The sequence below is a fragment of the Oculina patagonica genome, chromosome 4 (assembly GCF_052425735.1).
Source record: "Oculina patagonica isolate OP01 chromosome 4, crgOcupat, whole genome shotgun sequence".
Taxonomy (NCBI): domain Eukaryota; kingdom Metazoa; phylum Cnidaria; class Anthozoa; order Scleractinia; family Oculinidae; genus Oculina; species Oculina patagonica.
In genome coordinates, this window is record NC_135761.1 from 21,313,534 (window position 1) to 21,330,372 (window position 16,839).

Genomic DNA, 16,839 nt, shown 5'->3' on the forward strand with positions numbered 1-16,839 from the left:
TCCTCTTGGTTACCAAACAAATAGTATACCTTGCCACTAATTTCCATCCCATTAAAAAGAAACTATCTTCAAAACCTTATGTTTGTAAAGTCTCATCTCGTGAGTCTTTTCAAAACAGGGAAGTCCCTGTAGTTTATAGCGAAATATTTTTCCTTTGGAAAGCCAGAGAAAAAAATAGAGATGCACCCTAATGCCCTTTATTTTCGATTGGTTAATGATTCTCAAACATCGTGTAAAAATTGACTGGTTATGTTTTCGCGGGCACAATGTCTGCGATATTCCACAGGTTGCCAGTCACAAACAAAACTAGTAAATTCGACAAGGCTCTCAGATTTTCAATATTATTAACACTTGTTTAACAAGAAAATAATAAACAATCTTTATCGGTTATGATGCAGGGAAGCAGTTAATTATACGTCAACAGTACCCTTTTCAAGATAACCCCCCAAAAAGCAAACCCTGTCCGAAAATAAAGGGGTACACAGGCCATTGGGCGTGGTTCTCGTCGGGTCAAGCTTCGTTTTCTCGACCCAGGCTTCCGAGGTTGATTTTGTGTACTCAGTGAACGTGCGTTCGATCATGGCTGCCCATCTCTGGCTTCGAGCGGAGAAGAAACCAAATGAAAGACGTACTCACCTTACTCCAGAGAGGTGCAAAGAAATAATAAATGCAGGTGAGGATGCTTGAGGTTTTCTGTTATCTATTATTTTATTTTTTTCAGGGAACAAGTCCCCGTGATGGGGGTCAAGCGAGAGACACAAGAATTTCAATTTTCTGTGCGTCTAAAACACGTTACGATCACAGCTAATTTTTGGTCTCCTGACTTACTTTAAGATTTTCGGAATATTATTGTGGATAACATAAAGAACCATGATAGAAGGGCTCTGTGTATTTTCTTCATCTCAACTCCCCTGTCAGTAAGGTTTGTCTTCCGTGACTGCTCTGTAATTTTCAGCAAGCGCGGGAAAAATTAGTTTTTTTAAAAATATTACTGATGAATGCATATGCAAGTTTAAAAAACTCGTTCAACAAAATTCATTCTTTGTGGAAGATTCTATAGGTTGTACCCCCGATTGTAGCTGCAAAATGTCCGAACTTTAGGCACAGTAAGGGGGGTGGGGTGGGGGAGGTTATGGAATCCAAAATGTTTCTGGTGACGGAGTAAACGTTTAGATGGCTATACCATAAGGCACGGATTTTTCTCTGAACTTAGTTTGGCAAAGTGTTGTTAATCTTGTTGAAAGAAACTGTGGGACCTAATTCTTTAAATATAATATCATGTTATTACCGCCCCCCCCCCCCCATATACATAAAGAGCTGCAAGTATACTTTTTGCAGTAAATTCTTTTTATTGCTATGTCAATTGTATCAGGTAAATGAAGGTTTTCTATGTTTTTTTACCTTAGTTGAATTGAGATGGTGCTTTAAAACAAGAAAATTACTTAAAACATATGGTTATATGGGATCAAAATCAAACATCTGATTTATCTAATTTAATATTGCAAGGTTTTAAGCTGACTGTAGAACACTCTGAGCAGTGTATCTTCAAGGATGAAGAGTATGCAAGGTAAATACGGTATTTTCTCCATTTAATGGCAGACCCTGATTAAACGCCGGCCTTGTTTAAGCGCCAGGTCAAAACTGCTTATTTTAAAATAAATGCCAGGACGTTTGAACGTCGAGTTCCCGGCATTTGTTTGAGGTCTAGGCATTGCTGTTTTTGAACTTAAAACTGTATATCCGTAACATTATTTTATTTGTTCTAATGTTGTTCATATATTGTTTCGGTTCTGTTTGTCACAAATCTTGATTGCAATGTGCCATATGCAATACTCCTGGGCGATCCAGGGACAGTTTGTCTTGGCAGGACAAAGGGAAAAATTGTTCTGTCTTGACAAACTGTCCCTGGGTACCATAGGATGGTTAATAATAAATTAACTTGAAAAATAACAGAAATTTTTAAATAAATGCCCGGCCCCAATTAAAAGCCGGTCTCAAATAAACCCCAGATACACCAGGCCAAGTTTGAAATAAATGCCAGGGGTGTTTAATTGAGAAAATACAGTATTGTTGAACCCTAGAATGAACACCATTTAATTTCTTCATAGAATATCTAGCGTCAAAATTAATCATATGTGATGAAAGGGATGAAGAATACAGGTTTATTTTAAATTAAATAATTTTTTTAAGTAAATGCTCCTTTTTGAATTTTTACACTTATATAGTATTCCTGGTATTGAAATGGCCCCTTCAGGTTCATGGACAAGTGCTCCCAAAGAGGCCTTCATTGTTGGGCTGAAAGAGCTCCCTGAGAGTGATGATCCTGTCACCCACAGGCACATCTTTTATGCTCATTCCTATAAGGTGAGTCTATGAACTGGCAAAAACTTGTACCTAGATCTATGAAGAGAGTAGACTGTTCACAGCCCTCTATTTCCTCTTATTTTTCTTTGATCATTGAAGCCGGGAAAGAATTGCAAGAGAGCTGGATGCCAGTGCAAAATCATAGGTGCAAGGGTGGGGGCAGGAAGCGAGAAAAGCAGTTTCTTTGACTCTCTTCACTCGAGCCCCCATCCCCATGCTACGCACTTGCACTTGCAATCGCTACGCTCGCTGTAGAAAGTAGCAAGTGGATTGAGGTTTCTTAGATGAATGTTATTCCAGCCTGCATGTTCATTTTAGAACATCATATGATACAAACACAGAGTTTGTTAGAACATGAGGATTTGGAACTTGGGGTTGTGGGACTCGGGGGCGGGGATGGGGACAGGGAATTGGGACAGACCTTGGGGACACGGGGATGCGATGAACAAAAAGAACCAGATTTTTTGTGTCGAATGTGTAATAAATAAATTCTGGAGATGCCAAGAAAGTTGTTACTGTCTGTTGCACCTAAGCGTGAACCGGTCTAATTACATCCTAAACACGCATCCCTGCTTTAAGTCACAGGCCATTGCTGGCTACCATACTTCCTGTATTTAAATCACTGTCACATATCAACGTAGCTGTTATCCAGCTTATTTTTATCTTTACTTTAAAGAACCAAACAGGGTGGGCAGAGCTACTTCACAGGTTTGTTAAAGGAGGAGGAAGCATCTACGATATCGAGTTTATGACTGATGATAGTGGTAAGGAAATTTATTTTTATAATAAAGAGGTTCAAATTCTGCATTCTGACATTAAATTAAAAAATTAACTCTGATCGACTATTTTCTTTTAAAGGTAAATGTGTGGTTCCTGTGTTCTCTACCATGGCTGGCCTGTGTGGAATGGCTGTTGGTGTTATTGCATGGTGTCACCAGCAGTTAAAGTAAGAACTTCACATCTGTTCTTCGGGTATCTATGAAAAAGAAATTTAACAATAAATTTCATTGCAAACTTTTCTAGCATCAGAACTTAACTTTGAGAATCATCTTGGTGTTGAAGCAATTTTATCGCTACTATTGTTCATCTTTCAGTCTATTTTTTAATAATTATGCTGTACATGTTTTTTAACTTTTCAGCCCTGATGTTGCTCTACCATCAGTTTCTGCTTATGACAATGAAAACCAAATGTTAACATTTGTGAAAGCTCAGTTAAATGAGATTGCTAAAAGAAAAGGTATTTAACAATTGGAGTTTAATATGTGGTTAGATAATTGTGATGCATGTTGTTTTCAATTGATTTATGTCAGTATAATTCCATCAGACAAATAGGTGTGCCCTGACTGTAAAAGATTTTCTCTCTGCGTTGTTTTTTTTTTCTGTGGCTTGAGCCCTCAGGGCGGGGGGTACTTGAAGTATACATGACGGAGGGGGGGGGGGAGACGTAATTTTAAATAGGTTGAAAATTTACACGGTTGGTATTTTTTTTGGTTAAAGGGATCTGTCACATATATTTTTGGTCTTAGTATTTTTTTGGGTCTTATCTCGAAGCGAACTTTTTGTTTCGGGTTTTCGTTGCAATCAGTGGATCAGAAAAATATTCATTGAACTTTTTTAAGTCTTGAATTTTTTTGGGTTGCAGGGCTCGAAATTAACTATTTGGTGTACTGGTCCATTGTCCAGTGCATTCGGATTTTCACTGGACAAAATGCAATTTGTACTGGCCAGGTGCTGGAGCAACTCAAATAATTAAGCTAAATACAATTAAGCTAAAGTAATGGTTGAACGGCTTGCCGCTGTTTATTTTGGGGGCAGTTGAGATATCGTGGGATCGAAGTGTATTGATCTTTTGTACATCCTCCAGTAACAAAGGAAGACGAAGCATTTGACAGGTTACCATACTCACAACACCACAAACAAAACATTTTCCCATCTATATAGTCCAGCCAGGGATACAACTGCTTCCACTCAACTCGGAATTTTCGTAACATAGTTGTTTCCCTTTCTCAACTTCTTGCTTGTCTTTCTCATCTTGCTTCTATTCAAGCTGTTCTACAGTTTCATCTTCATTCTCATTTGTTCGTTTTGAAACACTCAAGAAAAAGTCATACAACCGCTTCTTTGCCATAATTTTTGAAGCAAAACAGGCAAAACAGATCGGCAAAACATAACAAAATGGCTGACAGCTGCTTATTTCATCCATCCGAGAAGGACTGAGCACAGCTAGAACCAGTTCCAAGACAAAATACCCGGCCAACATGGCAGATTTTATTGTTCACGTTACGTGCGTGGCAAATGGCATTGATTTGTGAGTCTGTCTTCAAATTTTGAAAAGATTTTTCCTTTCAAAAGCCCAAGTAATTGATATTGTAAAGTTTTACAAGTGACATATGCAAATAATTTTCAATTAATCTGAAATCTGAAGTCAAGAGTTTCTTCAGGCCAAAATGGCCTGTGTTTCCAAACTTTTACAGGCCAAGGCGTGATTTTTACTGGCCAATGTCCAGTTGACCACCGTTAGTGTCGAGCCCTGGGTTGGAAATTTTGATGCCACTGGTATTTACCGTAAATGATCTAATAAACACCCGGGGCATCTATTAAATTTTTGGGGTCCTTTGGGAGGCGTTAAATAGATATGAGGCGTTTATTAGAGGGAGGCGTTTATTTCAATTTAACAGTAGCAACGTCAACACAACTAATAGGATGGGTAGTTTTCTACTGGAGTAAGATACATAACAGAGTTTGTGAGTCGGATACTAATCTAATCTGCGCTAATGCAAAGCCTTGAGATGCCGTTCATAGTTCGATATCGATGTTTTTTATCGTCATCGGGGTTAACCATGTTGGCGTTGTTGGTCTCTTTGATGTCCGAGTCAAGCAAAAAACTAATTTTCTGCGTAAAATTACTCTATGGAGCATTTCCTTGGTTTTTGAGATTATTCCTGGAGGGGGGCGTCTATTAGGCATGGGGCGTTTATTAGAGAGGGCATCTAATACAAACTTAACACCTCAGAGGGGGCGTTTATTAGATAAGAGGCATTTATTTGAGAGAGGGCGTTTATTAGATCATTAACGGTGTTAGGGTCCAAAATTTCAGGCTTGTGTGTTTTTGGGGGGGTTTGCAATATGAAGCTTCATTGGACTCCCCCCCCATTATGTACACTTCGAGTACCCCCCTGGGCTTGAGCCTGGACTGCTCAACCCAGAGTCTGACGTGTTAACTATAATTTGGGCCTCTTCACCTCCCATTTGGGTATACTTAATAAGTATTTACTTAATAATCGGTAAAATGAATCAAAACTTCCATGACTAAAGTAAGCATTTTTTTTTTCAGGTGTTCCTGAAGTGTTTCCGCGGATCATGGTAATTGGTGCTCTGGGTCGCTGTGGTAAAGGAGCTGTAGAGATGGCTAGCAAGATGGGTATTCCAAAGTATGTTTGCGGTCGACACATTAATATATACACTGTATGTGACTGTCTTATATCTCAATAGTAGATGTAGTAAAACAAATTTAGGAGTGCACAAAAAATGCAACTGACTTTATTCAACAGTAAACTATATAGTCTTCAGACTCTTTGAAATGTCAGGGGGGTTTTCATTGGCACTGCTGACAGGGTATGAGTAATTTATTCACTTTTTTGTATACTTTATAACATGTATAAAAAATGTGCTGCTATATTAAACTTAAATGTTAAATGAGAAGAAAACAAGAAAATTTAATGTTTACCTTTAAGCCGTGATGTGCGTGTATGTGGTAAAACAATAACAACCCATGACCATACACCAGTATTCATATTCAATGTGCCAACAATTTTTGATAACTTTTAACAATATTCTTTTCTATATTACTACAAAAGATCACACATAACAGAGTGGGACATTGCAGAGACTAAAGGAAAAGGACCCTTTCCAGAGATTTTGGAATATGACGTCTTTGTTAACTGCATTCTTCTGACTGAGGTACATGTCATACAACATTTCATTAAAATCTAAAAAAGGTCTTGTAGGAGAGATCTTCCTAGACAGACCCTGCTCGGCTTGCTCCCATTGCCTTTTTTTCACTCTATCACCCTATACCTGCTAGGTGTCATGGTTGCAGGCTAAGACAGTAATATCCTTAAGCTTGGCAGCATCAGATGCCTTGTTTCTCGAGAACTTGAAAGTCTATATATTAGTTGAATGGAAACCTTCGAGCTAACATATTGTTCAAATGAACTCTCATCTAAATTTAATTTAAGAATTTCTGACAGTCTCCATTTATTTGACCTACTCATCTTTTTAGAAAATTCCACCATTCATAACCAAGGAAATGCTGGACACAGATGAAAGGTATTTATTTATTACATCCAGTTACTTATTTAATCCTTTTATTTGACTTAATACTTTGCGATGCCACTTTGTGGCAGTCAAAGGCTCCTCATGCTGATAGACCCTCCCCCCCGGGTTTTAGTGATCCCTGTTGTTAAGTGAATTAAATGTACTTTGTTTTTTACAGATCGTTGAGTATCGTGGTGGACATCAGCTGTGATCCTAACAGTCCTAACAACCCTTTACCATTCTATGACACCTGCACATCATTCAAACAACCTACTTGCAAAGTCAATCTCACGTAAGTGAACACAATAGAATTTTATGTTAAGTGCTTATCTGTGGGTTGTACTTCCTTTCAAAAACGCCCCACTTTGCATGCTAAGTCTCTCGTGAGAAATGTTTAAAATTCAGTGACATAACTTGATCTACAGCAAACTGTTAAATGTCTCTTATTGGTTGTTACTTGCACAAGAAAATCCATAACCAAGAATAACCAATCAGAGACACTGCGGATGTCAGTAGATGTGCATCAACAATGTGGCATTTTCAGGTCAAATCACACCTTGCTCTTACTGAAACATAAATTGAGCGTGTGCAGAGGGATACCTGTTTACTCAGGTACGAAAGTCACATAACAGCTTGAGTGCTTTGGAGTTTGAAGCACAAATCTAATGCATGGGAAAAGACAAGCAAGGCCTTCTCCACTTCTACTGGTTAAGACAGTGTTACATATTTTGTTATTGACCCGTTAAAGGAGCTATGTCACAGACAACTCAAATTAAAAAAATTGGCAATTTTTTTCAAGTTTGTTGCTCGATCATAATCCGTCTTAATCTTTGTCAGTCAAAACCCTCCTTGTTTATTTTCAGGTTTTCATTTCTTAAATACCATGACAAAGCTCCTTTAAAGAACACAGTAAACCCAGTGCCTAGAGTGCCTATCGTTAAAGAACATTTCATCCAGTTGTTTTGGATCAACTGAAGGCAAGGGAATATAAAACTCTGCATGGGTATATTTTTCTTAAAAGCGTGGCTATAGCAGCTAAAGCCTGTGTGGCCAGACTTCTCCTTTCTTTTCGGAAGTGTCGTAAGTCGTTGCTTTCATCGCAAGCCAGAGATTGCAGACCTGGTATAGGAAAACGGTCTGTCCGAGAAACAATTGGGGATTAATTGTATGAGCAAACAGATGGGACTTTTCAGTTTATTCACAAGTGGCACATCTAGTATTGTTTCAGTCACAGCATTTCTATCTAATACAAAAGAAGTCCCTAATTTAAATTTAATTGCTTTGTATTACAGAAAGTCGTCCAAGCCTTTAGACGTTGTTGCTATTGATCATTTTCCTTCCCTGTTACCAAGAGAGAGCAGCACAAGATTTGCAAATGATTCTACACCACATTTGCTCAAGTTGAATGAGGTAAGACAGTCAAACTCACCATATTCAGTCTTGCAATTTTTCTTCGTGTAACCCGGGGTTAGCACAGGGTAAACCCATGTCACGATAGAATTACATTTAACCCACTGTTTAACCCATGGTTAGCCATAACCTATAGTTACCCTCTAACAACACGACTTGCTCAGATCTTTTTTCATTGAAAGAGAACTAAAAACCTAGAGTAGAGAATTAGTCAACTAGGCTTCCTCGGTTAAATTGTTTGATACTATAAAAGAACTCAATCACCTTTTGCTTTATTCTTGATAGGTTGATACTTACTGTGTGTGGGTCAATGCCAAGAAAATGTTTGACCTGAAAGCAGCCGAGGCAGAAAAAGTCCTCTCTAAATAATAATAATAACACAAACAACCTTAGTGACATTAGTAGTACCATACTGCTTAGAGTGATTTTACATTGAATAACATATTAGAATTAAAAATGGTTAAATTAAAAACTGCATTTGGATGCAAAAATTTTGTAGAATTGTGTACTTAGAATTGTAATTAAGACCAGAAAAAGTTCTCTGAAATCTCATGATATGTACGAATGGAAAAACGACATTTTATTCTTAGGCTGTTATATCATATTTACGTTTAGTTAGCAGTAGAAAAATAAATGATTTAAATTAAATTATTAAATGAAAAGTTAAATACTATGGACCTTTGTGGATTGTGTTTGGATTTGTTTTCGTGTACGGGCTTGAAATACGGTCAAAAAAACAGATATGATTTCGTGTTTGCAAATCACTCCGAGCCGATTGAGTTTTTCATTTTGCAAAACCCCCTTTAATTGGCCCGAATAGTTTTCGATTTTTGTTGTCGAATCAGAAATAACGCAAAACTAAGCAACTGTTAGTGCTTTGTCCTTACAAGCAACACCTTACACGTAAAGAAAAGTACGAAGGGGAGTACGAACCACAAAATTTGACATTAATGTTAAGTCTAATTTGGTTTAAATCAACATATAGCTGTGTAATGACTGATATAAAAGAATGAAAACAATGTAAAATTACAGTTGAAATTTAAAATTACTCCTGCTGAAACTTATAAGCTCAGTTCCGCTGAATGCTACCCCAACCCCCGGCGCGAGGTTTTGAAAAGGTGATTCGGGACTCATATATATAGGTAGCGCGTAGCGCGCGCATAAAAACACCCAAATACGGGCATTTTCAATGCGCGCGCCGTCGTCAACTGACGTTCCCGTTCGTTTGCTAAATCAGTCTATTGACTTTGAGATGCCACAACTTTCAGAAGCTTTTCATTCATCCCTCGCCAACATTTTGATAAGCTACTGTGTCCATGATTTTTGACGTTGTCATGACAAGCGCATCTGTTTTCTACCTAATTATTTCCTTTTGCGGGTTTCGTAAGCAGAAGTGCAGAATTGATACATTCCATTTAGCTTTTGGCTTCATTTTGTGTCAAGTTGTCTCATTTACTGACTGGAAAAATAGTGACGGTTCGAAGATGACAGAGGGAGGAAAAAGAGAGAGATCCTGGGTTAAAGGTTGAGTTATTTCGAAGTGAAGAGCAAGCTTGGGACTATCTTAATGCAAAGTTTTTTGATTTGTCTTATTAGATCGAAAATCTTAAGGGTGTCTATGATCCTCCCCACCTACGCCACTTACTCTCCTTGTACACCGTACCGCGGTGAGAGGTGCGGGGTATCAATAAACGTGAAGATTTTTTAGAGAAAACTCATCGAGATTCGTTAGGATTGTATTGGCTATTGTCTCATACAAGTGCATCTGTAACAGTCTCGAGTTTGTAAACGTTTAACGAAAGCACTGAAAAGCGAGTGTATTTTTGTTGTGTGTTGCGCGATGCGACTACTGGTCCCATGCAGTTCTTAAAAGGGTGGATAACGCTAGCCACCGAATAAATCACTATCTTGGGTTTCATTTTAATTAAGAAGCAATGAAATGTGTGATCGATTTCTGTGCTTTGTTCTAACGGTTACCTTTCTCTTTAAATATACAGTTGAGTTGAAAAGTGCTTGAACGAACTATATGTGGAACTTGGGGCGCTGACCGTTCGTGCAAAAATTTCTGGTTGAATTTCCGGAAATTTCCAGTAGAGAATGAAAGTTTACCCAAATTTTCAAAAATTTCCTTTCCATTCGAATTTGCTCTTACAATTTCCGAATGTTACGATTGAATGGTTCTGAATTCGGAAATTTAACAGTCCTTGTATTTTCTAAAAACTCTAGCAGGATATTTGTCAAATTTTCGAACCATTCGCTCCTGTTCCGAAATTTCCGGAGTTTTGCATGGTCGAAAACTGTTAGACTGTTTTGTTATGTTGCTCATGAAGGAAAATCACATAGGCGGGAATCTGGGAAAGACAAATACCGGGATTAATTATTTCACAACATTCTGTCTCCTTTACGTGAAGAAAGAGTTGTTCTATCGACATGTATCTTAATCTTTATTAAAGATGATTTTTGAATAAAACTACTTTGAAGGGAACACTGAAGGAAATGGCCTGTTGTTAACTTAAACCTAAAACGATTTCTTAAAATCCATTAGTGCATTTTTTCATAAAATGTTTTTAACAGGTTTGTAAAACGAGAAGCGGAAAAAAGGAATTTCGAAGACATATTTCAAGTGAAAGGAGGTAAAAGATAAAGTAACGGAGGGACTTTGCGTTTTTTTAAATCTTGCATAAAGAAATCTGTTTTATTGTTGCAATACCAATAAAATTGTTGACGGAAGGAGCTGGCTTTTCATCTTTTCATTTAGGTAAGTCAGCACCCTTTTACGTAATGAATAATAAATGGGACGCCTTAAGTGCATTAACACGAAGATAATGATTCATTTGAAAATCTAGCATCACCTGAAGGGACAGCACGGAGCAAAGCAACGAGTTTGGAAGTAAGTAGATAATTGTGATTTCTATTTCTCGGTGTTTATGGTTGCGACGAGGTGAAAAAATCTCAAGGGAAGTTAAGATCTTCAAAAAGATCACAATTTGCTTCTATTTTTTCTCAATATCGTCTTTCACTAGTGGTGAATTTCAACTCAGTTCAAGTAGCTTTTATGTTAAAATGTTTTCACCTAATTTTATGGCATTCGTCATTTAAAACTCTTCCGGCAACAAATTGTTTCTAACCTTTATCTTTTACAAATACAGACATGTTGGGCTACACGACTGCCGTAATTATATTCGTTTGCATGCTGGGTGAAATTTCAGGTTGGTTATTTAAATGTTATACCATACAGTAGTAATTATAATTTTTTAACTCAAGAACGCTTCAAAAATACAATATTTAGAAAATGGTAATCAGAAAAATTAAGATAAAGGGATTCGAAAAATGTCAAACTCGCACTGAATCATAAACGGACGTTTCTGGGCTATCTGCTTTAGACTGGAACAGGGAAAATTTTGACCAGTTTAGTGGTCTGAATTAGGGTAGGGCTTGTGCATTCTGGTATGGACTTGGATATGGTTTTAGAAGATAATCCCGACATCCCCAATTGGAAGAAACTACAATTATTCATCTCTTGTGAAGCGCGGTCTGGAGTGAAATATGGTATCGAGTCTGATGGCGTAGGGAAAATCAAGAATTGTGGTCTGGTAAAGAGAGTAAGGGTTTTAAAATTTCGAGGAGTGCCCTTTTGGAGAAGTGAGGCAAGTGTAAAGCACACCCATTCTCGTCCCCAGAGCCGCTTGTCCCTCTTAGCCGGCGAAGCCTGTGCACGAGAAGCAAGTGGCTCTGGGGACACACGATTTGATTGGCTGGATTTTAACAAAAGAAACAGCCAATCAAATGAGTAGTTAAAGACAGTTAGTCTGCATAGATTGATAGTTAAATATTGTCGGCTCAGGCACGTAGGGCCAGCTGTGGTACCGCAGTTTGAAACGTGTTGTTAGAGAGATTCACCCTGGGTTGGTTTTTCGTTGAACAGTATGTTACACAGCGGATAAAAAGATCAATGTAACGTCGTCCCGCGCGCGCTTATACTCAACGTTCGCACGCGCTCGTAGTTTAAACTTTTGAACTCTCTAACGGGTCTGTCACTGTGCCCCTGACGAGAATGACAGGCTTTCTGAGTGCTGACTAGCATTTTTTTCTTATCAATCTGTGCCGAGAATAATTTTCTTAGTGAGCTCACTAAACTGCTATCGTCTAAGATTGTAATAGGCTTTTGTTTATAGTCTTCGTAAACTCCTTACGTGAAATTTGTAATAGGCTTTTGCTTATAGTCTTCATAAACTCCTTACGTGAAATTTGTATCCATAGAACTGTATATGTTACTTTGTTATTTTTATACATTTTAAACGGCTTGGTTTGTTCCCGGAAAATGGGACTTTCCGGAGGGTGTGTTAAACTTGACACAATTTTAAAAGAACATGACTCGGCGAGGATGCTTGCGTCAACGGAAAAATCACTGTTATGGTCCATTCAAGAACATTGTTTACGAAGAATCGGCGAAGCAGAAGCACCAAGAATTGCTCCGAGAAAAATACAAACATCTATGGCTTTACCGTTTTATCTCGAAATGAGAGAATTATCGAGGCAAAAAAAAACGCGAGTTTCCATTTTTAACCAATATTTTGGTTTCACAAAATATTACATAACTATCATTCCAACACTTTTAATAATTCCCAAAATTAAGGTTTCAATACACTTGTAAAGATCTGATCTTTACAACAAAAACTAAACACGATTAACACAGGAATATTTTCACCGTACACAAGCTTAAGCATAAAAAATAGGCCGCACACGTATTTTTGTGGTTCCTCACTAGGAATGAGCTCGAGCATAAGTATAAGAAACAAAATTGTTCATTCTTCTTGTTCTAGTAAGGACGGCATAAGAAGAATGAGTGTTTCGTTTTTCTTATCCGTTTATTCTCGTGTCAAGCTTGTGCTTTTACCTAGTGGAAACTAGCCTTAGCATAATGTTATTTTTGACGTCACATCACCCTTTAAGCTTACTATTTGTTTAAAAGAAATATGGTCTAGCCAACTAACCGAGTTTAAAAAAAGCCCGATTACATATATAGCGCACGACACTGTTTCCGTTAATGTTGCAGGAACCTTGGATGTAACTCTGCTATTGTTTTCCGGAGAACCTGATCCGGAGTGGCAGATTAAGCCAAGTAAACCAAACTATCAGAAAATCAAAAGGCTTCTAGAATCAGCGAGAAAGGGTGGCTTTAGCTACGGCACAGAACAAATTCCTATGGAACTTGGCTATAGAGGATTGATCGTCAAGACAGTGTCAACAGCGAACAACAAACAAGAGCTAATTCTGGGCCGTAATACGGTGGAACTGCAAAAAGAAATCCTTCAGACAATGCCCAAAGATGAGGTATCTAAGGGTATTCGAGATCACGTTTTAACAGTTATCAAACAAGCAGCCTCGCCCACCAACGCCGCAAAGAAAATGCTTAGTGTTGCTGTTAAAAATGTTGGTCCTACGTGGTCTGAAGAGACTGTTCAGTCGTGGGGTGAGCCTGGTGTTAAGGAGACAAACAACTGCTATAACTACGCAACTGACGTAAAATCCAAACCTGTAATACAAGGAGGAAAACCAGTGCCAGCAATACCGGGCAGAGGAGGTGGAAAGGAAATTAAAAAACCGTATACTGGAGAGCAAGTACGCGATGCTGCGACACTTGATGGATTGATGCCAGTTTTCAAGGAAGACGAACCTCCACTTGGCGGTCCTTTTGTGGTGCCAGCCTCCCACAAGAAGATGGGAGAGAAGCGATATTTTGTGGCGCTTTTTGTCAAATATAATGAAGACAACCCTTCAGAACCACTTGGTAAATATCTTCTTGTAACAAAATAGTGTCAAACACAATATGTTTGAAGCTGTAAGAGCGAAAGGAGGAATGAGAAAGTGTGCCTTCAATTGTTGCGTTATATGAGGGTCCTAAAGGGGGATATAAATCCTATTTTCCCAGCCCAAATTTTGCCCAAATCCCATTTCCCAGCCTATTGTTTTCCTAAATTTTCAAAATCCCAGTCCCAGTTCTATTGTTTTTCTTGTCTGTGATTCCCATTCTTAGTGACCAAATCCCAGTCCCAGTGACCCAAATCCATTTTCCCAATAAAAATTTGCCTAATCCTTGTTCCCATTTTACCCCTTCAGGCCCCGCTACAACGTGCGGAAAAGCCTTTCAATTGGTTAAATGCCATAAAATTGTGTTCAAAAGTCTTTCAGATTGCACCAAACTGAGCAGAAACATGTAACTATTAAAACATGTTTAATTAATTTTCCTGGCACAACCTACATGTCTCCTGTCCAAAACTTGATTTGATCCTACGCGGGTCGTTAGTTGTGGCATGCATTCACCGCCTCGGGATTTTCAGAAGCACCTTTTTTGAAGTTGTAACTTGACTGTCTGCAAGTTGTAACTTGACTGTCATTAATTCCTAGCAAAATATTAAATAAATAAACCTGAATAATAATAATAAATGGGGAATGACAGTGACTTTCTTGATCCCACTGATTCCAGATCGAATTGGAATTTAGTAGAGCTGGATTTTGTGGACGGAGGAAAACCTGAGAGCCCGGAGAAAAACCCTCGGAGCAAGGACGAGAACCAACAACAAACGTACTCAACCCACATATGACGCCGGGTCCGGGAATCGAACCCGGGCCACATTGCATTTTGGTGGGACGCGAGCGCTCTCACCACTGCGCCATCCCTGCTCCCTCAAGGGCAAGCCATTGGCCTAGGAAATTGACATAGAGATCGTTCTACTCATTTTTTTTTTTCATCTAACTTATAGGCAACATCCTAAGACAATCCCTAATAACCGACGTTTTCTACGCTTTATAATTTTCCATAGGGAACGATTTCCACTGGTACCGTCGAGATAGCAATGGACTGTGGTCTCACAAGCTTGGAAATAATCCGCCTACAAACTTGGATTATGCTGCTCTTTTCATGCTCGGTAACACGGTCACAGATCCAAGACTGGCTGTTAGAAAAGACAAGGCTTACAAGTTTATTTGCTTCATGACAACAGATCCTGATGTTGCTTCCCTGAAAATTCAATAACAAGTCACAGTGTCACCATGATATACCGTAAATGATCTAATAAACGCCCGGGGCGCCTATTAAATTTTAGGGGGCCCGGGAGGCGGTGGGCGTTAAATCGATATAAAGCGTTTATTAGAGAGAGGCGTTTATTTCACTTTACATTAACAACATCGACAAAACAAATAAGACGCGTAGTTTGCTCGCGGAGGTAGTAAGATAATAATAGTTTATTCAAACTCTTTTGCAGTTAAAAGAAACTGAATTATCGAGTGACACTTACATGAAATGAAAAGTCTACTATTTACGATTAAAAATCTATCAAAAAAGGACTAATTACAAAAAGTATCGAAATGTGAAAAAGCTTTCAGCTCTCTTTGTCCTACATGTTATGGCATTATTATACAGGTAAAACTTTGGCGCTTTCTGCCTTACATTATACTTAGACTATCAGTGTTGGTCTCGGTAGCAGATGGTGAATAGGATATTCATCTGACTTCATAGAAAAAAGGATTTGTGAGTAGGAAACTGATCTATTCGAATTCTGCGCTAATGCAAAGCCTGGAGATGTCGTTCATAGTTTGATATCGATGCATGTCTCCATTGCCATCGGGGTTAACCATGATGGTATCGTTGGCCGCTTCGGTGTCCGAACCAGGCAAAGAAACCATATAAATTGCGTGATTTTACTCAATAAAGGGTAATCTTGGTTTTTTGAGGCGGGCGTTTATTAGAGGGGTGCGTCTAGTTCAAACTGGCGTTTATAAGATACGAGGAATTTATTTAAGAGTGGGCGTTTATTAGATCATTTACGATAAGTGCTACTTGAAAATGTAATGTACGTGTTGTTATTAATTGGAAATCCACTTATAGCAGCCTGGTCTTCCTAAAACTTACTGTACTAGTAATGAAGGTTGTTAAAAGGTGGTTTGGCTACAGAAGGATAGGATAGTGGTGGCCTAACACTTGAAAAGTCGGGCCGATGTTTTCAAGTTTGACAGTGTTACTTGGAAGAAAATCACTATAGAACGATGATTACGAGTTTCTTTACACCTTTCGTGCACCCTTCCTGTGCACCCTCATAATTCTATCACAGTTTACACAAAAACTTAGGAGACTTCTCGTGATACTCCCCCCTTTAAGAACGAGAGTTGGTCAATGCGAGCTGATGTCGCGCGGGTGGGGGGGGGGGGGGTACTCAACTGTTCGGTAGCTGTGTTTGAAGATATATTTTCCCACCTTTTTTTATACTCCAACTAGTACTCGTGAAGTCCATACCCTTTAAATACACCTCCGGCTGAAAAAGGTACACCTTCCGGGCAGAATTCCCCCCTCCTTATAGTTCACTATAGGGAGTACTCCCTCGAGTGTCGCATTTATATTCCGTTGTACTAATTACCAGTACCTTCTCGTATAAATGCTCATAATTGCGCAATAAAGGCATCGTTAGTAAATGTTATTATGGTTAACTGAATGGTGGTGCAGTACAGTAAAAACCCGCGAGTAAGTGTCCAAAGAGGATCCAGAACGTCGACTTATCTAATTTCCCTAAAAGTAAACATTTTTAATCGACATAGGCGTACGGGCACTTTCGGACCTAGGGGTGGGGGGGTGGGGGGGGGGGGGGTGGAGACCTTGTTGCCCGAAAAAAAAAAACAATGGCATGGGTTGAAAGCCGAATAAACAGGCATACAAAATGAAGAACAGAACGTGCGTTAAAATAGTTGTGTACA

The 16,839-nt window shown here is 38.7% G+C and overlaps 2 protein-coding genes across 2 annotated transcripts; both read left to right on the forward strand.

Annotated features, from left to right (window-relative positions):
- Window positions 1-555: 555 nt before the first annotated feature.
- LOC144651768 (uncharacterized) lies at window positions 556-8,657 on the forward strand. The gene is made up of 12 exons (XM_078511746.1): window positions 556-673; window positions 1,507-1,567; window positions 2,226-2,364; window positions 3,041-3,128; window positions 3,223-3,310; window positions 3,504-3,601; window positions 5,699-5,795; window positions 6,222-6,324; window positions 6,647-6,693; window positions 6,860-6,973; window positions 7,974-8,091; window positions 8,377-8,657. The coding sequence occupies exons 1-12, from the start codon at window positions 580-582 to the stop codon at window positions 8,458-8,460; spliced, it is 1,131 nt and encodes a 376-aa protein (XP_078367872.1). The 5' UTR covers window positions 556-579; the 3' UTR covers window positions 8,461-8,657.
- Window positions 8,658-10,948: 2,291 nt separating this feature from the next.
- On the forward strand, window positions 10,949-15,386 carry LOC144651789 (uncharacterized). The gene is made up of 4 exons (XM_078511780.1): window positions 10,949-10,981; window positions 11,241-11,300; window positions 13,148-13,882; window positions 14,916-15,386. The coding sequence occupies exons 2-4, from the start codon at window positions 11,243-11,245 to the stop codon at window positions 15,125-15,127; spliced, it is 1,005 nt and encodes a 334-aa protein (XP_078367906.1). The 5' UTR covers window positions 10,949-10,981; window positions 11,241-11,242; the 3' UTR covers window positions 15,128-15,386.
- The last annotated feature ends 1,453 nt before the right edge of the window (window positions 15,387-16,839 follow it).